This window comes from Poecile atricapillus, chromosome 23, assembly GCF_030490865.1.
Source record: "Poecile atricapillus isolate bPoeAtr1 chromosome 23, bPoeAtr1.hap1, whole genome shotgun sequence".
NCBI lineage: Eukaryota > Metazoa > Chordata > Aves > Passeriformes > Paridae > Poecile > Poecile atricapillus.
Genome location: NC_081271.1, coordinates 64390 through 89925, shown reverse-complemented (window position 1 = coordinate 89925; position 25536 = coordinate 64390). Strand labels below are relative to the sequence as shown.

Sequence of the window (25536 nt, the reverse complement as noted above, 5' to 3'; positions counted from 1 at the left end):
CTTTACTGTGAGGCTGGTGAGGCACTGAAACAAGTTGTGCAGAGAAGATGTGTCCCATCCCTGGAAGTGTTCAAGGCCAGGTTGGACAGAGCTTGGAAAAATGTGGTTTAGGCATAGAACTCTGATGGTCTTTAAGGTTCCTTCCAACCCAAACCAGTTTGTGATTGCGTAAAGTCTATGATTGCATGCATATTCAAGGGCCCTGAACAACCTGATCTAGGGGTGGCAGTGCCACCTGTGGTGGGGGGATTGAAGCTGGATAGTCTTCAAGGTCCTTTCCGACACAAACCATTTAGGATGGTGATTCTGTGATTCAGAATTAGGCAGAAAGATGTTTGTATGTGCAAATGAGATTGCTAAAATACTCATCAGCACAACCATGAGTGCCCTCTTCATAGCAGCATGGTAACCAAAACACATCAAAACTAGACTGCAGACTTAAAGCAAGAAAATCTGCTGATATCTACAAGTTTCTCTTTCTGCAGGCTGAGTTGCCAGATACAACGTAGGAAGGAATGTGTTCTCCTTCCAGACTATGGAGCTTTGATAAATACAGCTACTCTGTGACAATTATTGTCATCATTGGATGGCCACTGTGAGGAGGATGTGGGAGGAAATGGGCAGAGTCTTACAGCGCTTCCACTTGAGAAACATTTTCAGAGCATATCCTTTGGTTTTGGAGCAAATGCACGTTGACTCCATTGTGTCAAAACTGATCTTTAATCAAAAAATGCAGGAAGATGTAAAAGGATGAAAGGTCTTCTTCAGACAAATGTTCTTTTTTTTCCAGTGCTTCTAGAGCTATTAAACCATGATTTCCTATAGATTTTTTTTTAGTGAAAGCATTCACTCCTGGCTGGAGCTCTTCCTCTGGCTGGGGCATTTATTCTGTGTCTCCAGTCAGGATTGCCTGGCCTCTGGTGAGTGTCAGTTTGTGTTGTGATATTTTTTTTTTTTTCCAGTGGAACATGTGGAGGACATCCTAGCTTATACTGACAGAACCGATGTGATGTTTTTCCAGTCCTTCGTGCAGTTTCCGATAGGTTCAGTGCACCCCGGTCCAAAGCTGATGTGTGTTGCCGCTCTGTGCGCACTCAACCATTGTCTGCAGTTTTGTGACACAACACCTCTAAGTGCCTCAGATCTATTGCTTTATTTGAATTATGGAACATTAGTGCAGAGGATGAGAGGATTAAATTTAAGGTGCAGATGCAAGCAGTTGCACACAGCCATGTTCTGTCATTAGTCCAGGTGCAGCTTTCCATATGAAACACAATCACAGCAATCTTTTGTTCAGGCTTATATCACTGTACTTACGCAACCTGTTAAAGTAATGGTTTTATGTGGAAATGTGATTTTGTCTGCAAAGCACAGCCAGGTTGTTAGTTGTAACTCTTGTCAGGAAGCTTTTAAAGTGTGTTCTCAGGGCTACATTTAAAAAAGCTTGCTTAAAGCTACTTTTCAATATGTATGGTTCTCAAGCCTGTAATTTTTTATGAATTGGTGATTGCTCTCACTCAAATGCAACTTCTTCAAATTGAAAATCACTAATGTGTTTACTATCCATCCTGTATCGCTCTTGCTGAATAGTGTACTTCATATAGCTTGATCCACTGTAAATTATTTTCCTGAGATACAGTTAAAAAGTGAAATCATTTAAGCTCTGAATTGCCATATTGCTTCAGTTACTTGTAAAAAGAAAAAAAAAAAAAGTAGAGCTTGAATTGTAGCTCTATCAGATAATGGTGCACTTCAATGGTGGTTCTTACTGTGTTCTACTTCAGTGCTGTTTCATTATTGCCTTTGGTAAAAAATACAATCAACCTGGCAGCTGGTGACTGATGAATATGGACTGGGGGTGCTATATAAAAATTAGAAGTATTCTGGGTTTTGGAGTCTGCAAATGCATTTTCTGTCAGCATGGTAATTAAGTATTCTTTCAAAAAGGTGGTAGAGGCAATTAACAAGGTTAATGTGATCGTGTGAATTGTCTGTTAGTATTTCTCTTCTTCCATCCAACGCATTCATTGAGCTAGTGAAGATGAAATCCAGACTGGTTTGCCCTGATGCGAGAGCCTAACAAAATCTGACTACAGCCACAGTAGTAGTTGTACAAAACTGGCTTGATTTGGTAAGGCTGGGACTATCCAGGACTGTCTCTCTGGCACTGGTGGGAGATGCTGAAACCATCACTGTGTCTGTGCTGGGGCACAGGTGTCTGAGTATTAGGGACTACTTTGAGGATGACTGTTTACCTTATGTCAATGAGGCAGAAGTAGAGATATCAGCAGCCTGGAAGAACTCATGTGTGATGAGACAGAGGTGGAATTACGATACAAAGGAAATAAGTGGGGGGTATGCAGGAACAGCACAAAAGGGTAGGATTAGAAGTTTGTTGCTCTGCTCTCACAGCACAAATACCAGGCTATAACCCACAGCAGGTAATTGCTGGAAATGTCTTCAGGCATGTGACATACAGAGGCCATCCCTGGAGTTGGGTTCAGCAAGGTTCAGTTGTTTTTTGAATTTGCTTGTAGCACTTAGAATTCTAATGCCTTGTACTTGCTGATTAAAAACTGTGTCGGAAGTCACAGAAGTTCAGGGCTTTTCCAGTTCGGTCCCAGTATACCTTTGGACTGGAGACATGGAAATGCTTCCCTCTTGTGCTGGGTATTATTTACAGCTTTATCTTTTTGTCAGCTGAGTAGGGACTGGTGGAGGCCCTGCACCTACAGGCACCTCTGCCTCTCCAGGTATGCCAAGCTGAAGTGGGAGTGTGTCCTGGGCTTTTTGGGTGAAGTTGGAACATGCCAATCATAGAATCACAGAATGGTTTGGGATGGAAAGGACCAGGGACACCTTCCAATAGACAAAACTACTCCCAGCCTGACCCAGCATGGCCTGGAACACTTCCAGTTCTCCCATCCTTTGTTGGACTATATGGACTTACAAGGGGTTTAAGGTTTTTGAGTAAGTCTTAGAGTATTTGCAAGTACGTCTGTCTTAGCTCATGAAATCAGGCAACAGGGTGAATTCAAATAATTAAGTTAGTTTTAATTCTTGGTATTCTAAGAAAAAATTACCTGATTCAGTTTTAAGTATAAAGAATGTAGTCTTGTAAGTCATTGAGAATGAAATTCCTGTGGTGGTTAAGACTGTTAGTAAAAGTTACAAAGAAATAGACAAAGCAGCTGATAGGCAACTTTGTGCTTCTCTTTGTGTGATGTTTGAACAAAGTTAACTTAAAGATAAAAAAATTAAGTATGTAATTGAGCATGGCCTAATGGCTGGTGTCCCTGCCTGTTGAAGGGAGTGGATGAGCTTTAAGGTTCCTTCTGACCCAAGCACTTTTGGGATTCTGTGGTGTGATCTTTTAGATCACTGGGTGGTTTGCTGTCTAGTTTAGTAACCTCTTTTAAAAGCATGGTGTCTCTTCAGTAGTTGCTGTAGTTTTGTCAAACTTTAGGAAAAAGCATGCATGATGCTTTGTGTGTGCACTGTGGATTCTAGACACACAATGTGTAGCAGGGGAGGGATGTTCAGCATAAAACTTAGCGTATCTGAGCACCAAAATCACTCTTAAAAACTAACTGAAACACAAAGCAGAAGTGCCTGATTTCATATAAGATTTCCTTTTCCCTGCTGGCGTTTTTGAAAGATCACAGCAAAAGTGTAACTGAAGCAGAAGTGAGGGCCATGTGCTGTGTCTGGCATGTTTTTGGTGTTCGTGCAGCTGGTTTTGCCTGCCAGCTTTGTCCCACAGCTGAGTATTGAGGTGCATGTATGTAACTTACTTCTTCTTTTGCTGACATTATTAAAAACCAAAGCATAAACCCATTGATAAATAATTTGAACTTGGTGTAAGTTGATATGCTGTTTAAGTACTTTCCTCCTGTATTGATTTTTATGAAAAATCTATGAAATTTTTCTATGATTTTAATTCTATGGATTTAAAAATTATTTTGACACTTTTTTTTTTCCAAAATAGACAACAATAACACCCAAACCACTTAAGCCATCCCCCTCTTTGACGTTTCATTGCCTGGAAATGAAGCTTTGCTTTGGTTATACACCAGGTTTGCCATGACCTTGTTGCAGCAAAAAGCTGCAGAGTGTGCTGGTACTATTCATTAAATGCAAGAGGATTACCATACAGTTTATTTCCTCTAAAACCACAGAACTCTCAGGAAATAACTAAGCCCTAAAGTTTTAGGTTCATAGAAATTATTTCCTCCTAATGCATGTAGTTGGGCGGAGGGGGCGGGGGGGGGCAGTGGAGGAATTTCAGAATCCTGTTATGTAAAAGAGAGGCAGAGCCCTGTATTAATCCCAGGGAATTATGTTTAATGGCTTGTTTCATCCTTTATTGGTCTAAAGAATTCCTCAAAAATCAGCTGACCAAAAGTGCCAGGGAAGTATTTTTACCTCTTTTGCTGCAACTGTTATCTCTGTAATTTCACTAATCTTCTTTGCAGTGAGATTAGATTGGAAATGGTTTGGTGCAGAGAGAACTTGTTTGTGAAAACTGCTTGGTACTGTGGGTGCCATCGAGGGGAAGTACCAGTAAGTAATCAAATGTGGTGTTGCAGTGCTAAGGAATGTAATGAGAGATATATTGCCTTGCCTTTCCTTCTAGTTGACAGTGCTTCCTTGGAAGATGATGTTCAGAACGTGAACTTCAATGAATTGTGTTTGGCATATAAAAAAAAATACGGCATGAGTTTGACAACAAAATTGCTGTGAGTGTTGGACCCTGTTAAAAAAAAAAAAAAGGTTTTTTTTAAAATAAAAATTCTTCTAACCCAGACTATTCTGTGATGGTTCTGTGACTTAAGATCTGACGTATTCAGATGCCACTTATGCATGTATGCACACATTATACTTTTTGTTTTACATGGCAATAATATGCCATATATACAACTAAAATATTTTTAAAATGTATTCCCTGCTAGATAAGGTATGACCTGTGGATGGGTGTGTGCAGTTCTGGGTTAAGCCATGCAGAACAGCTGAGGTAATATCTTGTGCTGTGTCCTCTTACACATTTTGAAGAAGGCAAATAGTTATGTCCTTGACAGACCTAGGTAGTATTATTAAACGCTATTTAGTGGTGTGTTTACAGGCAGCGGGAAAACAGTTTTACTCAATCCAGGGTCTGAAGTATTGGTCATGTTGTGGAATTATGGACTACACAACTTGACTCTAAATTGCAAGCTTTCCTCTCTGCCCTACTTAGGCAGTCTAAAAAAACCTAATCCTGTGGATTTTATTTCCCTCTCAGTAGGGCAGCAGTGAGTAATTACTTTTCTGTGGTGAAGGTAGAGATGCTGGAAAAGTTTAATTAATGCTCATTAGGAGGAGCTGCTAGTACCTAAAGAATTCATTAGGACGGGACTTGTAATGTTCATCCTAATAGCAAATTAATGCAGTGGAGTGAATGTTATTTACGCTGTACTGTGTGTTGTATTTTCCTGTTCTGCGAAATGTTTCAGAATATGTGGGTCCTCTACAGCCAAGAATGCCTTTTAACCCCTTTAAAGTGTCCAAATTCAAAATGAAGTTTGAGTTTATAGCATATATCTCTAAATCTCGTGTCACTTTGTTGATATAAAATTGAGGAACCTAGGAGTTACGTACTAGGAGCATGAAAACTGTTGTGTAGATGAGCTACTATTTAAACTGTGATGTCGGACACTGCTTAAAATGGAGTTATTTTTATCAGACATTGGCAGCTATTCAGGTGCAGTGGAGGACAGGATCTTTGGGGTCTTCATTAACCTTTTCATCAGTCTGTATTTGTACACAAGTGTGGATAGTGGGTCTACAGGGAAGTTCCAAAGTATTCAGAGCTACCAGTTGTTCCCTCAGTGAAAAGTCTAAAAAAAAATAAAAAAAAAAAATTGTTAAAAATAGGATATTCTTCCATTCAGACATCAAAACCCAATCTGTAATGTGAAGTGTCATGCTGTAGGAATAGTAGAAAAGCTTTTACATGAGGAAGTTCTTTCTGTGAGCTGTTTCTTACAGTGGGTGAAATGCAGCGAAAAGAAAAAGGACTTGAATCACTTTCTGCTTTATTGAATTACCTTTGAGTGGCATAAAATTTGTTCTGAAATCTTTATTTATTGCCTTTTGGCAAAAACATATGATTTTTTTCTATTTAAACTATATTCTTAAGAGGTCTGCTGCTCTTCCTGGTGCGAGGCTGCAGAAATGTTGGCTATTAAGGAAATGGCAAAGAGAAAAGCAGTGTTTTCAAAAAAACACCCAGTTCTTTGACAGAACTTTCTGTGTTATCTAAAGAATTTGAAATTGGGACAGGAAAACTGAGTGCTCACTTCAGACTGCAATGATCTGAAAAGATTCAGCGTTCTTTGTTACCTGGCAGTCTAAGTTTTAAATGCAGAATGCAAGGCTTTTCTCAAATTCCAAATGCAAAGTGCAAGGCTTTCCTTATTTAATGAATAAGTGGAGATAAAAATAAAATCTTTTTTAAGTAACAATATGCATCTGGTTCAAACACAGGAAATTTGAGCAGTGCCTTGAAACTTACCTGGACCTCAGTGCTGCAGCAAATTATGTTGAGAAGCAGAGAATATTTGCAATTTTGCTCTGCAAAGACTACTGTTAACCTGCATGCTGGACTTGCACTGGTATTTTTTAGAGTAACAGATGATGCAGTTGTCCCTCTCCAGTCAGACCCTCCTGGCGCCATAAACCTTCTGGGTGCCCACTGTGCTAGGTGGGTGAGGTGTGCACAGCACAGCCTTGGATTCACCTGATTGCTTTGACAGTGCCTCTGGGAAATCCTCATTAGTCTCTTAATAAGAATTTAAATTTGCAGGTAAAGACAAGCTAATCTCTGTTTCAACCCATGATTTATTTGAACAGCAAGAAATCTGGTTCCTTTTCTTTGCTATTGCCATAGAGCTGCCAGTGGGAACTGAACAATTAATTAGGGAATTTAAATGGATTTAGGTAGTAACTATCAAGTGCTTGCTATGTAATGCTGCCTGATTCTGACTCAATATGAAGAGTAAAATTGGGACGGATTTTGACTACATTCCAATCACAGTTTTGTGATATGATGAACATGGTTAGGGCAGGTGCCTACTGTCATATTTGCCTGATGTAATTCTTATGCTCGTAGCAGGGCGCAGGGTGGGATTTCATCACCTAGCTGAATGTCTTATTATATTGGTCAATTGATATATATCATATACTGGTATTCAGACAAAAATGTAACTGTTTAAAACTCTTACCTTCAGGTTCATATGTGTCCTGGAAGTGAGAAGAAAAGGGAGTGTTTTAATAAGAACCATCTACTGTGGGTAACAAACTGTGCTCTAGAGATAGTAGAACATTTCAGAGAGATTACTGCAGAACCTATGCAGTCAGACAAGGATGATAGAAAAGGAATATGCAATAAATACAGGAACAAACTCTGTGCTGTTAGTTTGGGTGTTCCTCTTGGGGTGTGCAGCCATAGCTACCTTCTGGTTGATTGTGAACTGTGAACAAAAATTGGATTTGGCAAAGCTGTCTCTTTATTTGAAGTGCTTTCTTACAAGGATTCCATTTCTGTGTCAGTCTTGAATTTAGTGAGCTCTTTAAGCAAGTATAAGTGACTCTAGCCTTTGGAGACAGCTCCATACAGACTCTGGCTGGCGAGTTTCTCGAGTGGAACGCACTGCGGTCTGAGAGCTCTGAATGCATTGAAATGTCCATTATTTTAACTGTGGACTCTTCCTGTCTCATGACCTGGGCAACGTTATTATTTTGCTTACAACATTCACCTTGTGCCAGACTTTGTTGGGCAAACATTAAGTTACAGAATCACAGAATTCTTTGGGTTGGAAAAGACCTTTAAGGTCACCAGGTCCAGCCATCAACCAGCGCCATGAAACCATGTCCTCAAGTGCTAAATCATCATGTTTTTTAAACACTTCAAGGGATGGTGACTAGCATTTCCTTGGGCAGTCTTAATTGAAACTGAAAGCAACCGGTGGAAGTTAATCACTGAATTTAATGGCTTATCATCCAGACAGTTGTCAGATATCTGCTGGGGAGCAGTTGTTTGCTGCCCTGTTCTCTACACTTTGATTCTTGTTCACTGCTGAAATGTTTATTTTGTCATTTATTGTACTTAGAGAAGGGCTAGTAGGTATCTTTGAAGCTGGCCATGAGTGATTGTGCCATTTGTACCCTGACTACAGCCACGGCCCTGCAGGATTTTCTAAAATCAGATGGTTTAGGTTTTTGAAGTCTGTTTGTACATGGCTTATGCTGGAAATCACAGAGTGAAAATGAAGTTACTGTGAACTTGTTTCCCATGTTCTTTTTTTCTGCTTCAACTAGTTCTAGTTTATCATATAGAATAGTGGAAGAAGTTAGCTCTGAAGTTAAAAATAATTGAAAATACAGCTGTGGTGTTCCCCATGTGGAACAACCTCTCCATAGGTAAAGAAATACTAATACATGCCAGCTAGAACTGAATCTGCTATGCAATTGACCACAGAAAAAGCAAGTTTGTTTTTAATGTTCAGTAGATTTTGATTATGAAAATCAGATTTATGCCGGTCTCTTGAATGCAGGTGTTCTGAACACTTTATTGCGGAAGTATTTCTTGAAAGAAGATCATCATATTGTTGTTATATTGGGGTGGTTGGCCTCGTGCATGGCCAGGAGTTGTACTTCATGATGTTTGTTGGTTCCTTCCAGCTAACGGTATTCTATAATTCTGTGAGTCAGTTATTAACCTGAAGGTTTATGTTTTAATAGCTGTTGGTTACAGCTTCTTTTTCCACATACTGATGTCCTCTGTTGAGACACTTATGTTACTAACTACAGTAGATAGATAAGAAAAAGAAGAAATGCTGAGAAACAGATGTTGCAAGACCAAGTACCCAGCTGTGTGCTAATAAAATGGATCTCATGGCGATTAGTTAACAATTCCTTGGCAGGCAGAGGCATAAATAAAAAAGCAAACACAGGATGGGGAAATAATAATATTAATTTAGGAAAAAAAAAAAAAAAAAAAAGAAGAAAATTTTGAACATTAAACATTGGCAGCATCAGTTCAACCACCTGTGTTCCTGAAGAGCTGACTGTATTGTGGTAAGTCACACCAAGGTCAGTCAAGCTAATTTTAGAGCTAGTTTTAGACATGTTTTCCTGGAAACTGATGATGGGGAAGTACATGGATTTTCAACTTAAATGCTGTGTCAGTAATGAGGAGGAGTCTGTCAGCATTCAGCTGGCTGTGTTTGTTAGAAATTCCCATCACTGTGCAAAGGTGAGCACCTCTGGCAGCTCTTTGAATGAGCTGTGGCTGCCAGTGAGATCCTGCACCACTCCCAGACACGCTTTGGAGCTCGTCAGTCAGCACCTCTGTTGCATTTGTGCCAGGTTGGCTGCTGTGACCAGGGTTCCTGCAGGGAAGGGTTGTGAAGGGATGTGCCAGCACTGCTTGGGCAAGTCCAGCATGCTTGTACTTCACTAGAAAGCAGCTGGATCTCAGAGGCTGAGCAGTTCCGCCCTGCTGGCATCCAGCTCCTCAGACGTGCAGTCCTTGGAGAAAGCACTCTTTCATAGTTAATGGAAAATTCTAGGTTCCTTCACTAAAACTAAATCTTACTGAATGAATAGTGATGAAATAATAGGATATCATGTGCAAGCTGAAAGAGAAATTCCTTTAATTTTTAATATGTGATGATTAACTGAACATGTAGGGAAATGGTCCTCTCTTACTTGATTACTTCAACAACAGCCTGTGATAAAGATAGTAAACAGAAGCTTCCCTGCAAAATTGAGTTATAATAGAATTGGAGTTCATTCAGTGACACCAGAGGGATTCATGGGTGTGACAGATCAACGTGGATCCACATCTCTGCTCTTTCTGGGATGCTGTGCTGCACACTTGTATGCCCCCAGTCCTTGGGTGTTGCAGCAGATTGAGTAAAGCATCCGTCGGTGTAGAATTGCAGTGTGAACTGTGTGAGTCAGGCACTGACATTAGTCATGGCTGGTGCACATCTGGACTTCAGTAATTTCACTGACTGCCCATGTTGTGCAGTGAGCACTGTGGAGGGGTTGTTTTTTAATTAAACTGAGATGTCTCTAATCAGTACCACAGTGACACAGCACTTCTATGGATTTGATCAGAGGAGTTCTGACCTGGCACATAGATCTTGGTGATTCCAGGTTCCTGGGAATCCTTTAGAGTGTGGTGAGTCACAGCAGTGCAATCTGGAGCCTGAAGCATCAGACATCCCTCGGTAATGAAAACCCTGCAGCAGTCCTGGGTTTTCCCAGGCTCCTTGAAAAGCCGGTTTCAGGAAGTTCTGATTCCTTCATGTAATATATGTTGGTATAATTCGCGTTTTATTGTACACATATAAAATCGAGTATAAAAACATGTTTTATGTAAAAAACACAAGTAATTTAAGATTGCAAAAGCAGCTGCTGGAAAACCAGGAATTTGCAAGAGAACAACCCAGCAATTAAGATAACACAGAGAAGAGGTGGGTCCACCCAAGCAAGATAAGCGCTCTAACGAGCCGGTGATTAACGCCTGGTACCGACCTGATCTGATTCTCCAGGACCATGCATCTCAATGTCGGTTTCCCCGAAATTGAAAATTACACAGACTAAAAAAAACACTCACTACGATTCTACATCTCAAAGCCTGCTTCTCGAAAAACCACTCAAACTTCATCTCCTTCTCAGAAAACGCATCAGCAATCCAGCAGCAGAAATATGAATATGTAACAACACAAGAAAAAGAAAGAAACTGAAACTGGATAGCCTCAAGCTGAAAAAACTGTATAAAACACCACTCTCCAAAAGACAAGTTGTGAACTTGGGGGAATCAGTGCGACAGAGGCTGATTCAGAGCTCACCCAGCGCCGATCGCGGAGTCGGCGCTGCAGTTGTTTCCGTAATTTGATTTTACAAATTTTTCAGTAAAATTGTTATTGATAAATTTGGCTGAATTTCATTTATAACACTTCATAAAAGTTGCATAATGACTTATGTTTGTCGGAGAAGGAATTGCTCCTTTGCCCTTGTGCTGGGAGGGGGGTCTCTGGGTTGGTGGGACCTTGTGGGGGGTCTCATGGGAAAGTGGCGTTGAGGAGCCACTAAAAAGCCTTTGGGTGGCATTTCTTTATGGGAACGATCTGTTACAAGAGGTGTTATACTTGTGGGCAGGGCAAAGCAGGGATGTTCAGGATGGGGCTGGTATTTAAAAGCCCAATTTGCTGTTGTGTATATTAGTTTATATTAGCTGTTACTCACTGACACAGCTAGAGGACACCTCTGCTGGGAACATGTTCTGTTTTCCATGGTGGATGATCACCCCAGAAGTTTGTCTTCTCCAGGAGAACAGGCATGCAGCATCTTTGTTGATAGAGTATCTTTGTCAGATTCCTGCCATGCCAAACTCCCGACTGAAATAGGTTAGTGGGCCTAGAAATTATGCAGAGTGTAACTGCATATCTTGCTGCCTATGGAAAGCAGGCTAAAAATAAACCTGTCTGTGATTCGCATAAATTCTTTTCTGATCTGAACGCTCCAAAAAAAAATGGTCTTGGCATGTGGACGTGTACCCTTCTGTTGGGAAAGCAGTGCCAAGTCCCAAGTAGATTAAATTGCTTGTGTAACAGTGAGCAGCTGCAAGGACATTTTTCTTTGGGGATGTGATTGAAATGTGTCATTCTGCACGCTGCTTAAGCAATGAGATACGGTATGTTAGACATACGTCACATCTGAAGCATAATGCACTCTCCGGACAAGCAGAAGGACTGGCAGCTTCTGCCCAACACTATGACAGGTTAGCCAGCACAGGTACCCTGTGTGCAGTCCCTTGTTACAGTGTGACATGGAATAATATTAAATGGCAATAAGTTTGAATTTGCACATAAGCTGTAGATTTCCAAAGGGAAGAATTAATACTAGAACAGTCTGGGGACTCAACATTTTGTTCAGTTGAATATGTTAATTGTGCTTTCTAGACCAAGTGTGTTTGTTTGCTGTCTCAGTAAAGCATATTCTCTAGTGTGAATAAATTAAAACCTCACATTGTAAATATAAGGGAATGAATGGAAGATTATTTATAAATTGGGAAAAACAAGCCCTAGTTAGCCCTAGGAAAATCATCTCCATTGTTCAGGTTACTTGTCGTTGTTTTGGTGCTCCACTTTTCAATTAAGAGCAGACTAAATGATTTATGTATTATTGTAACCTGTGACGGCTACAGCGCTTTCTTATTTCATGGCTATAAGCATCTGTATTTGACTTCAGGGTACAAGTGTTTCAGCGACAGATACTAGTTACCCAGAATAGCCTCTGTAGTGTATTGAGCTGCAGTGATTAAAACTCAGCAAGGCCTTGAGTGCATAATTAAGAAGTTTTAATAAAGTCCTATTATGAAAACAATTTTGTGTTTTAATTTGCTTTAATGTGTTTGTGTATTACAAGTTCTGATTGTTGTTTTGACCCTTTAGAGTTGTAGCATCCTTTTAACATGTTTGGGCCCATTGGTGTGTTGCCCAATCAGCTCCATCCCTTGCCTGGTGGTTTGAGTAGATCATGATCAGGAAATGGACTCAAGTTACACTGGGGGTGGGGTTTAGATTAGATGTTGGGACTTTTTGTTTCATGGGAAGAGTTGTAAAGCTTTGGAACAGGTTGCCCAGGGAAGTGGTGGAGTCACTATCTGTGGAAGCATTCTGAGGAAACATGGATGTGGCATTTGAGGTCATGGTTTAGTGGTGAACTTGGTGGGTGCTGGTTGATGGTTGGACTTGATGACCTTAGAGTTCCTTTCCAACCTTAACAATTCCGTATTCCGTTCTGGTCGGTGTATTTGATTAATCTGTTGTTGTGGTGTTAAAAGCCTGTTACCTCTTGTGCTTTAAATCCCTTTCTCACTTTGAGACTCATAATTAGATCTTGCAAATCACATTTGGTTTTTGTGAGGTTTTTCAAGCTCCCAGGCTGGGCTCAGTCATTTTTCCAGGCAGCCCTGTAAATCCTTTCCTCTGTCTCAAACCTGACAGTGGCAGAGGCTCACAGGGTACAGTTTATCTGGATTCTTGTTCTTTACCATCACTGTCAACGCATCTGACTTGAAATAGAAATCATGGGCCAGTTTACCCCATTTTTGAAAATACAGCAAATCTTTATAAATAGTCAAAATCTGTCCGTATTTTCTGTTACTCTGTCAGTGTTTTTTCACTTCTCAAGAAAATATTGAGTTAAAGAGAAGAAAGTCTCCACGTATAATAAAAAAGGTCAGACTTGTCTTGTGTGAAGTTCTTTTGCATTCTTCTTCCCCACTGTTAAATTGAAGGAAATGGTTATGTTTGCATTTTATTTGAAACCCATTCATTATTTTAAATTACTTGAGTTCTGCTTATATCTCCTTCAGTATCTGATCTTCTATCAGAAACAGTTGCATAGACTTTTGAGCCTTGCTGTTCTCCTGTTTAATAATGGAGTATTACAATACTTGGCATTATCAGAGTAAACCCTGCTCCCTGGTAATTCTTCTGACTGTATTCCCATGGTTAATGGATTTTTGTGTGCATGCAATGTATTACTGAAATCATATCTGATACTGATGTTTGTGAAGCTGGATTCTGAAAGTTGGAACTACTTTACTCAAAAGAATTTTCACTTTAAAAATCCTTAAGGTTGTAGGCAATTCGTTAGACTGTGCATGCTTTTTTGCTGTCAGTGCACGGCATAAAACCAACCTAAAATGCTGCCTTTATGTGGAAGTCATGCACAGGCTGAGAATGTCTACAGATGTAACAAGATACAGAGAAGAAACGTAGAGAAGTTCCATGCTAGAACTGTGTAACTGAGTAGTATTGTTGCCCTACATACGGGTTTCCAAGTGCAGCTGGTCTCAATTTCCTACTTTTTCCTTAGTTCCAAAATGGTGCGTGACCCTGCCCTGCCATGTGCTGGCTGGGGATGCCCTGTGGAGACATGGCCATGTGCCAGGAGCAGATGGAAGGGAAGGGGCAGGCATCTGCCTGGAGCTCTGCTGGTGCTCTCCCTGCTTGGAATGTGTTCTAGCATGTGAGCTGAGTGCTTGTGCTTTTAGGTAGTTTAAAAAAAAAAGCCGTTCATTGTTGGCTGTGCTTGGACCAGAGCTGCCCTCCATGGGTGCAGGGGAGCGTCCCCCCACCCTGCCCACGGATACACTGGAGCTGGCAGGGAGATGAGCTCAGGATAGGTGGCAAAAGGTTAAAAACCTCTTGGTTTCACAGTGCTGGATCACGGGATCCCAGGGATGAGGCAGATACAACTTCTCTGGAGAACCCAGGCCAGGGCTTCAGCATGCTCATGGGGAAGAATTCTGGCAGTGAGAAGCCATGCACCCTTGTTCTGCACTCCAGGCTTCTTTATTCACTTCTGAGCTTCAGTGGTTCTGGTACATCTGTGAACAATGCCAAGTGTTAACTGCGTACCACGTGTTGCTTTCATACGCCGACTAAATATCACTGACAGCTCTACCTATATTTTTTTTTTCATGGCAGATTGGGAATCCAGCCGTACTCACACTCTAGAGCCTGCTGTTACAGTTGACTTTGCTGTTTCTATACAGCCAAAACGAAAATCCAGGAGGATTATTTCCAAGCTCACACTGTTTACATTTCACATATTGTCCCTCTCAGCTCCAAGTATATTTAGGAATAAGCAATGCGTGATTTGCCAGTCCCTTTTGTGTTTCTCAAATATCATTTGGGGTTGTGCCTCCCAAAGGACATTTCGGTTATCTTCAGAACTTGAAATGCTTTAATGATGGAATTTAGCAAGCAAACACAAAGTCATGTTAGTTATCCTCTGGTTTATTCTCAGCAGCCTGCTTTATTGGGAGAATCTTTCAAACCCGGTAAGATTTCAAGGAAACGACACAGCACAAAATGCTGAGATAATCAAGAATGTGGAATGAGACACTTTGTCTCTCTGAATCGGTCACCACCTTGACTGAGGATCTGAAGGCATTATCCTGTGAAGGCTGGTTTTGAACACCTCTCAGATTCTAGTAACGAGCGATCTAAATCTGGAGGCTTAAAAAGTCAAAGTTCATAGTTTTGCTGGTTCTGGAGTTGATTCTGTGTTACTGACAAAAGTAAGAAAACCCCCCAAAGTCAAATGTAATGTACAAATGATGTACAGTCTGTAATGGAGTTTGTGGTAACCTTATTTCTTAAGTCTGGATAAACGGGTTCTCATTCCTTTCTCTAGTACTGTAAACACCCTGCCAGTATTTTGAGCACTCTGGTAAATGATTTATTAATGCTGTAAGGCTTATCTCCTCTGTAAATTTCTGTAAATCAGACTATATTGCCAGGAATTTATTGGATGGCATGTAGCAAAATATGACTATAGAAGCCTTTCGCTGTAACCCTGTCTAGTGTTTCTCAGCTTTCAGGTAGTAAATGAGTTTGGTTCAATGTATTATTGTGTCTGTGAAGAGCCTTAATATCTAATGCTTCACCTGACAGGGAGCTTGCCTACATTTTAGAGAAGCTGCAGTATCACCCTGAAATTACAGCCTTCTGATCGTATGGAGTATTGTATTTTCCTATTATTTATCCTTTTGATTGTTTATAATGTTGCTAGTTTCTTTGTTTATTTTTCTTTTTTCTTTTCTTTTTGTTTAAACCAAAAAGGGTGAGATGTCGCCCTGAAAACTCAGCTTCTGAGTTTGCTGACATGGTTTTCTAAAGACTTTCCCAGGACAGTAACTGTAAACATAGATATGTGTACATTCTTTCTGTTACACGTCTTGTGATGGACATCTCTCATGGCCAGTGAAGTGGGAAAGTGTTATCCTGACCATCCACTCCCTGGCCGTGGTCAGAAACCTATAAATCCTGGGAAGAAAAAGAAACTTTCTCTTCTTTTCACCATACCTTGACCTGTGTCCATGTGATCTATTCAGCACCAGTGGCAACACTGTAGTTTTTCAGGGAATGAGCGGAAGTTACCCTTAGTCCAGAACGGGACCAGGATTTCTTTTCCCAGATGGGTCACTGGTCCAGGCATGGTTGTCATGACACCTCCCAGAGCAGCCTGGATTTTCACAGGAAAATCTTCTCTTCCAGAGGCAGAATCCCAACTTGAATTCCTGCCTTCATTACCTGGAAGGGAGACAGGGAGGCGTTGGGTATGAGCGTGCCATGGAGCCCTTGGTGGCCTGGGACATGAGCTGGCAGGCAGTGCTGCTAGTCTCAGCCTTCTTCCTCAGATATCCCAGGGCACTGGCCCCCTTCCCTGAAGGAAAAGTAGGCTTCTTTACAGGAATCCATCTATGCTTCTAAGCCACAAGCTGGGGAAGCACCTGCTGGCTGGGTTTGGCATTTTCAAAATTATCTAGTCTCTTTTCTATATTAATTGTAGTAATTTGAACCTCCCACCTTTCTCCTTGTGCTGAGAGCATAGGTGTCAGCCTGTGACAGCCGGGTCACAGTGAAGAACTTGCAGGTGAAGAACAGCAGGTACAGACTGCTGGATCACCACTGGGCTTTTCCAGCCTCTCCACATTTCATGAATACAGTGATTGTCTTTGGAAATCATTCATTGTGCTCAGTGAAAGCACGTGTTTAGATCTGGAACTTGTGTGAAATCGTCATATATTAATAGTTGCTGGGGAATATAATAAAGTTAGTGTGCTACACTACACACTAATTCTGACCAGGGTTTCCTAACACTGCATCCCTGATTTGTGGAGCTGAACGTTTCTTTAAACAGCTTTTGCTTAGTCACGTCAAAAATCAGTTCATCTCAGTGGGTGTATTGACAGCCCAGTTTAATTAAACAGTAACTGTTTTTCCACTTGATGAGCCCTGAGAATTCCTATTTTAGTTAGACTGTGAGCCAAGCCATGGAGCTCATTTATAGCTCTTAATGTGTGTTTCACTGGAATTTTCATAGTCGGTGGCCTTTTGCAATCCCAGTTTATGTAACGTCATACAGCTGAGCAGAGCCATTGGACACTCTGGGATTCTGTTCACATGTGTTGAATGTACATGTTGAATTCACATGCGGAATGTACATGATGATACTCTGGTTACATTTCTCCTCTGCTTTGTTCTGCGTGAGAAAACAAAAATGCGTGGCAGTATGTAATATCTGTAATTTTCACCCTGTGGTCTTCCAACTCCCCTGGGGAGGGGAGTGAGGAGACTTGGGGGCAGAATTAGGGGGATCGACAGGAAGGTGCCAGAAGGTGGCAGCAGATCACTGCATGCTGTGCCAGGAGAGCTCCTCCTTGCCGAGCCCCGGGACTGTGGGGGCTGTTGGTGGATAAGAGGCTGAACGTGCCCTGGCTGCGTGCACTGGGACCCAGAGACCATCCCTGCCCCCAACCCCCTTCCTCCCCACCCCCACCCCCCGAATCCTTAGCTGATTCCACAGTGGGGGCAGCAGGGAAGTGGGTGGGGTATTCTGTCCTGCTCAGGTGAAGACTGCATCTGCAGGGCTTCCTCCAGCTCTTGGGGACTAACATCAGGAGGAAGTGGAGCTGCTGGAGCAAGTCCAAGGAGATGCTTCAAGAGCTGTAGCCCCTCAGCTCTGGATCCAGGCTGGGAGAGCTGAGGCTGTTCAGCCTGCAGAGAAAAAGGGTTCTTAGGGGTATTTTAGAGACCCTTCCAGCACCTCAAGGGGCTCCAAGAGAGCTGGAGGGAGGGACTTTGGAGAAGGAGTGACAGGACAAGGGGGAGTGGCTTCCCGCTGCCAGAGGGCAGGGTTATATGGGATTTTGGGAAGGAATTCTTGGCTGTGAGGGTGCTGAGGCCCTGGTACAGGTTGGCCCAGAGCAGCTGTGGCTGACCCATCCCTGGAATTGTCCAAGGCCAGATTTGATTGGGCCTGGAGCAACCTGGTCTAGTGGAAGGTCCTTGCCCATGGCAGGGGAATGGGACTGGATGAGCTTGAAGGTCCCCTGCAGCCCAAACCATTATAGAATTCTATGATTTTACCCTTCTGTTCACCAGTAGAGCACATCTGGACTTCAGCTGTTTTAAAGAAAAATTGCTTCCAAAAACAAGGGAATGTGATTCCATTTTCTCATCTGTTCACTTGAAATAAATTTTTATGCAAAAGGCTGTAATTAAGGTGTAAGTCCTATTAATGAATTACATTGTTTAATAGGAAAGCGGCTTTCTTTTAATAAACTGCTAATTTGAAAAATTGCTTTTATAGTGAACAGTAAAGGTTTTTTTTAAAAGGTTTGAAAGAAAATCATCCTCTGCTTATTGAGTCACCTATCAGCACTGCAGCTCCTTGGTAGCCTGTAGCTGCCACTGTCTTCAGAAGATGTTGGCATGGAAACTTAAGGCAGAGAATGCCATATCTCTGGAACATTGTCACCTGTGTCTGTGTAAAATGTTCACTAAAACAAAATTGAAAATTTCCATGTGGTCTTCAGAGTAATTTGATGGGGATGTTGCCAGTACTCTCTGTATGCCAGCAGCATTAGCCGGACGTATTTGGGACATTATTACCAGACAGCAACATAAAAACTGCACAGACTGGATTCTTAGAATTTATTTGTGTCTTTCAGTGTTCAACTTTGCTGTTTTACCAACACCACTGATCTAGAAATGCAATTCTGTGTCAAGTTCTAGGGGCACCATGGCAGTGCTCCTCTTATTTATAACTGCAACATGTATTCTTGAGCATTTCCATGACAGGTTGGCTATAGAAGTAGCTGGTTTTTGTCCTGCTTATGTACAGCAGCAGAGACAGCTTCACCAGTGCATATTGTAAGAGCCACTACCCCGATTTTCATGGTACCCATCACTTCTGTTTGCCTCCCTAATTCATGTAAAAATGCTGTGTTTAACTGCAGTGGCACTTGAGCGTTTTTTTTTTCTGCAGTCACTTAATTCTCCTTCCCCAACTCCAGTGTGCATATCCTCATCTAAAAATCCTAAATTCTTTTTGGTGAATTTAAATTACAGCTGGAAACAAGAGGCTTGTGGCTATTCACCTAGCAGAATCTGCGTGGTATAAAGTGTACTATTCCTCTTGACTGGTCCTTGTGTTGTCTGTGTCGTCTTTAGAGGCACCTCAGCAGCACAGCAGACACCAACCCAACATTTGGCAGGTCATTTTGGAGAGGCTGATACATGAGGTTTTCCTAAAAGCCTGTGTGAAACAATCTAAAAGAAACATATTCAACTCCTGGAGGGAAAATAATCCAGTTTTTGCCAGAGGTTGCCTAAAGCATCCTTACTATTACTTTATTTTTCTGCTTTCTAATGCACACAATTCTCTGTGTGAATTTCTGAATTTTTTCTCTGCCCACTATTTTGTTTGACTTTCCTCTGTTTTCCCCAGGCAACCCTGTCAATCTTCAGTTCAGTCATCTTGGTCTCAGAGTATAGTCCAGTCTCTAAGCTTTTAATATTAAGATTAACCCCTCAGTATCGGCATATTATCCTTAGTAGCAGCCTTGCCTTTATTTTGTCTTTAAACTGAGTTGATATTTATTGAACAGGGTTTATAAGCTTTTAAAATTTTAAACATGAAGAGGGAAAGATCAGTGAGTAAATAAAGTCTGTAATTCTGCATCCAGAACAGATTTTCACTTATCTCCTGGTTTTTCCAACGTGCAGTGCTCTGAAAGTAGCTGATGAACAGATTCATCTGCCTGTGTGAAGTACGAGTGTGTTGATCCACCTAAGCGAAATATGCTGGGATAGCTAAGGTGCAGTTCTGCCTTTGACAAGGAGATGGATGGACCATTTTAGCAGCAAAACATTTTTTTAATGTTGAGAAACTGTCTTGTCTACAAAGAATAAAGTAATTTGTCGAAACAAATGGAAAATACTTTTCTTGCTGGAGATTACCCCATTTGTTTCCATTTTCCATGACACATTTTGCTCATTATGCTGCAGGAAGCAAAACCAGAGTTTTATAAGGAACAGTTCATGCTGGTAAAATAGAGGTGGGGGCTGTAGAGTTGCTGTGCATTCCTGGGAAGGGATTGGGTGGAGAACTGCATTAGTGGGAATTGCCGTTGCTCATGTAACTGCTTGACAGCCACGAGGACAGTGCTGAGGTGTTGTCCCAACATTGCAAAATGCATTTTGTGTGTTTGGAAGTAACTTTTAAATAAATGACAGTGTTAAAGCAGGTGAAAAGTTGACTTCATTTGGAGCTTAGGGCTTGTGTTCAGCACAGGATGTGCTGCCTGTTCAGAGGTTATGCTGGGCTTCTTCTGTTCTTGCTTGAGGGTTTAAGGTGGTTTTGTGTGTATTTTGGTTAATCTGTGGACATCACTGACCTCTCTGAAGGGCCAGTAGGTAATTGTGGTTCCACTTTGAAATACCCATTGTGTCTTGGTTTTATTTGGAGGGAAAAAGACGCAGATTAAAACTCTTTTTGCTCTTGGTGAATGTTGATTGCTGAGGTCATGTTTGAGGGTCAAGAACAAAGTGTGAAATGCGCTCTCCTTGGCTAAAAGGGAAAGGAAACTATAAAGTTGCCACAACCAAAACAGGCAGCCAGCTTTGCGTAAGTGACACATGGTTGGGAAAACTTGCTTAGTTGTGGGAGGGCTTCGATGGTTTAGGATTTTTTCCAAATTTGACATATACGTAAGTATGGTAATTGGTTGAAGATGTAGTGAGTGGGCCTCCTATGAGGATTGCTGTGGGGTCTGTGACCTGTTTGAGGTGGTCTCCTCAGCAGCTATGAACTCACAGGCTTCAAAAGCTCCTGTCAGAAACGCTTCTGGGCATGTTTATGCATTTCATAACCTGCTGCTGATGTAATTTAACAGGAGCAGTTGTCTGTTCCAGCCTTTTTCCCTGCTGTTGTGTTACAGCAGCATCCATCTGCTGCTGCCCAGCACCTGCTCTAGGTTTGAAGACAAAGGTTGAGCTTTTTCCCTAAAGCCGTGAGTGTTCTGCTGTAGTACATAAGTTAAATTTACCAAGGTCACAGGACGCTATTTAATGTGCTTTCTGGGAGGCTGACAGGGTACAAAAGATTGGTTTGTACCCTCCTGTCTGAAGGATGAGGCAGTAATACAAGAGCTCAGTTATTTGTGTGCTGAGGGGGCTGTGGTTCTCCAGTGATGTGACAGATTCACTAATGATACCTGACAGAAGTATTGCAAAGGAGTAATTGTGAAAAAACCCAGCTCCTTTCTGTTATGCAATGTTTTTAAGAAGGAAGTATTTTCTTTTTGTAATTTGAAGAATGCAAGTTCCCATTTGACAAAATATTGAACTCGGGTGACTAGTGAGTAGGTGTAAATTGAATGGAAACTACTTCAAAATACAATTAAATAGTTTCTTGTCTGTAGAGACCTTGAATTTTGGTAATAGGTTTTGAATTTTAATACTTTGTATTGATTTTCAAAGAATTCCAAAATATTGTCACTGTCTTGTTCAGGAGATGAGGGGGGGATGGTTGTTAGTCAGCTCTGCTTAAATTCACTGCGCCAGAAGAAATTCTTCCCTGTGAGGTTGGTGAGGCGTGGGCACAGGGTGCCCAGAGGACCTGTGGCTCCCTTATCTCTGGCAGCATTCAAGGCCAGGTTGGATTGGGCTTGGAGCAACCTGGGATAGTGGAAGGTGTCCCTGCCCATGGCGGGGGGTGAAACAAGATGAGCTGTAAGTTTCCTTTCTGACACAAACCATTCTGGGGTTCTCTGATTTGATAGTACAAAGTGGTATTTTCCATCAAGGTGGTTGTATTTAAAACAACCCAACTTTTCCCACTGCTTGGTTTTTCTGAAACTTCTGTAGCAGTGAAACACTATTCCTGTTGTGAGATCCTGCTTTACAAATTATTTTAATTTATTATTTTTTCTTTTTAAGGAAAAGTCATCAACAAGGACTTGCGCCACTACCTGAGTCTTCAGTTCCAGAAGGGCTCAATAGATCACAAACTCCAGCAAGTGATCAGAGACAATCTCTATTTGAGAACCATCCCTTGTAAGTATGTAAAGATCAGCCTCATTTGATCTGTTCCTGCTAACTCCCACATCATTTGTGAGCTTGAAATGCCTTCTCTCTTAATCCTATTTAGAGTTTTACCTTGCAGCAGAGACTTCTGGCTTTGCTACGGTAGTTTCACATCTGAAGTTGCCATGAATCGGATTGGACAGCCAGTATGGACTGAAAACCACCAAAAACTTGAGAATTCAAAGTTCAGATTGTTTCAGTAATATCTGCGCATTGCTCTTCACAAGTTCGCTAGTAGTTGCTGTTAGAATGACTGCAGCCACCACAAGAAATAAATCTTTCTCAGCATGATCAAGCAGTGCAAACATGTCCTGATTTTTGTTCATGTGTTGGGGTTCTTTTGTTCACAAAGAGCAAGCTGAGACCTTGAGTGTCAAGTGCATAAGGCAGAGCAGGGCAGCTGGAAGGAGGGGAGGGTGGAAGGAGGAGTTGGGTGCAGAAGGAGTGGCAGTGGCAGAATGAACAGGCAAACCTGTTTGCTCATCGCTGAGAAGACTGATTTAAAAGGCTCATCATTGACTGTTTAAGTATTCATTGCACTAAGAACTTACTTTGTCAAATAACATTTTTGTATCTACAGGAATTCTACTCTCTTCTCTCTGAGCACACCCGAGAGTTTGTGGCTTCCTTAAACCTCATTTCACTATTGCTAGGTTTTATTTAGTAGCTCTTGTTAATGCTACTGCCTGAAAAAAATTATATATGCTTTTAAAATGCTATTAGGTTGTAGGCAGTAATGAATAGTAATGAATCATTGCTGTCCTTTCAGGAGAGCTTTAATTAAGCTGTTGTAACTATGGGAGGCCTGTTTTCATAGACAAAACACTTTGAAAACGTCTGCATTAACACAGCAATTTACTGATAAAATTTACCTACACCCAGGGGTTGGAATGTGGCTAAATTGCACTCTGAATTGTAGGTCAAAAAATAAATTTTGTGCCTAGTTTTGGATTTGATGGCCCAAAAATCAAATGTGCTTGGTCATGATGACCTCATTGCAAATTAGAGAGTTGGTGCTGGTGGAAATAGGGAAGGATGCAGCACCCTTAAACTGGGTTAAAATAAAATATCGCAGCTGTTCCCAGAATCCCAGACTGGGATTGCCTGGTCCAGGTGTCGTCAGCTGCCACAAAAGTTATTTTTGGTTCACTGACCATAAGAAAGAATTCTCTCTTAATTACCACCTCACCCAGCTTATTCTCTCCTTCTCCTCCAATACCAGAACTGTTTTTCCTAGGTAATTTACTGGCTCAGTTTTTATACATTATTGTTCATCTGCTCACCGGTTGTTGTAACTCATACTGGAGTGACATCATCTTTGTATAACGATTTGAAAATGCATTGTATTTACTGAACTGTACAGCAGACAGCCTTTGGTAGCAGGGTATCTTACAAAAGTGTTTTCTCCTTTGCAGGCACTACAAGGGCTCCCAGAGATGGAGAGGTCCCTGGGGTAGACTATAATTTCATTCCTGTTGAGCAGTTTAAAGCGCTGGAAGAAAGTGGGGCCTTACTAGAAAGTGGAACATATGATGGTATGTTGCTGATGTTTAATGGAATGGGAATAAGGACCCAGTACTAGTGTCCAGGATCTTAGTCCAAGTGTAGCTTCTTGTGGTACCAGTTTTCCTGCTCACTTGACAGTCATGACAGTAGCAGAGAGACAATAGTCAGTTTATTTCTGGATTACTGTGAAGAGGAGGAGCAATCTTGTTTTGAAGCTTTCTGATAAACTGCAAATTGTCCTTTCAACCACTCTTAATCCTACCAGATTATTTTCATTGTTGCATTTTTGGGAAGCATTCTGAAAAGGTTTGTCTGTGCCTGGTACAAATTTAAGAGAATGTAGTCAATTTTGTGTAAACCTCAGAGAACAGAGCCGTGTTCTCCTCTCAGGTGTGCAACAGAAGGACAGAAGGCAAGAGAAATTCTGACCCATCAGGGAAACAAAAGCATTTTTCAATGAAAAATTGAATAGCACTAGACCAGATTGTCCATATCTTTAGGAAAGTTGGGTTTGTTAAATGTGGTGAGGAAAAACCTTGTAATGAAGTTGATGAAAAAAGAAAATACGTCAAAAGTAGACAATCCTGTGAAAGGCTCTGTTCCTCTTGTTTTCTGTATCCCACATTATCTGTTAATATTAGGAAATCTCCTACGCAAATTTAGGCTAAACTAGTACTTTTTTTCTATTCCTGAACTGAACTTTTATCTGGCTGTCCCCTCTCTGTGCCTTGCCCTTGCTTGATATTTGCAGAAGGGTTTTCTTTCTTACTTTATTTACATGGTCAAAACCATATCCAGGTGCCAAAAGTCACCCCAGCAGGAATTCTGGGAAGCTTCCTCGCTCTGTGCCCAATTCCCTCATAAAAATCATATGAGCAGTCAGGAGAGAGGTCAGTTGCTGAAATTCTTTTCCAGAAAACAGCAGATAATTCCTTTGTGCTTTAGATTAAAATATTGAAGGAAGAATCTGTTCCTTTTTCCGAAGTAAAAGTAATTTTTAGATGAAGCCATATCAATATTGTTTTGTAGCTATATTGTCAGTAGAAAATTGCAAGTGTTAAAAATCAATTGTTAACTGTATTCATGGAAATAAATACTTTGTTTCTGCACAAAATGAATTTTCTTTTTGACTTTGGTATTTCTGTTGCGCTGTTAATTAGTATGTAGAGTAAGAATAATTGATTTTCACTGTTTTGTTCCTCTAAGGTTGTTCCCTAATTCTCTTTATGGAGTATTAGTGAATTCCAGGCAAAGTAACAAATCCATCTTTTTCTTTAGAAAACTTACAGCAGGATAACAGTTTTCAGTTAACCTCTTGTTTTCTGACAACTAGTGCTGCACTGGCAAGAAGTCAGTGTATGAGTAAATAGGCTTTGACTGTTGATTGGCGTTTGGTAATACTGATGTCTTCTTTGAGGCTTTAAATTTTCACCAAAATATGTTTGCGTGGGCACTAAACTGATAACAGCCACTGCCAGTGCCTTCAGCAGTATCAGTGCTTCAGTGATCCTGATTTCTGTCTCATTTTCAGGTAATTTTTATGGTACTCCAAAGCCTCCAGCAGAGCCCAGCCCCTTTCAGCCTGATCCAGTGGATCAAGTTCTTTTTGACAATGATTTTGATACTGAATCGCAGAGGAAGAGAACCACGTCTGTCAGCAAAATGCAAAGGATGGAAAGTTCTCTCCCTGAAGAGGAGGAAGAGGAGGAAAAGGAAGCAGTTAATGGTAGCGGAGGGATAGGTTAGTTGACAAAGGGAGAAATTCCCTGGAGTACTGTATGAATGGATAAGAGCTATAAAAATAGCATTCATGCTTCCTTAGTTTTGGTGAAGTATGAAGGCAGTTTCTATTCAGGCTGGTGCTTCTACTTGATTTTGAGATGACCTTTTAAAAAGCACCAGCTGTTTTCCCAGGCAGATGTGCAATTGCATCATAAAATGAACTGCTTGGTCAAGAACATGTGGTGCTGGATACGGGCCACTTACACGAGCGGCAAGAAAAAATTTGTCCACTCTTCATACCCTG

The 25536-nt window shown here is 41.2% G+C and overlaps 1 protein-coding gene across 3 annotated transcripts in view; it reads left to right on the top strand.

The window, feature by feature from the left end:
• MAGI3 (membrane associated guanylate kinase, WW and PDZ domain containing 3) overlaps positions 1 to 25536 on the top strand; it is a 54867-nt gene that overhangs the window by 4446 nt on the left and 24885 nt on the right. For all 3 annotated transcript variants that reach the window (XM_058855944.1, XM_058855943.1, XM_058855946.1), the window contains exons 2-4: positions 21858 to 21974; positions 23420 to 23539; positions 25042 to 25251. In XM_058855944.1, the coding sequence (XP_058711927.1) occupies positions 21858 to 21974; positions 23420 to 23539; positions 25042 to 25251 (447 nt within the window). The remainder of the gene's footprint in view (positions 1 to 21857; positions 21975 to 23419; positions 23540 to 25041; positions 25252 to 25536) is intronic.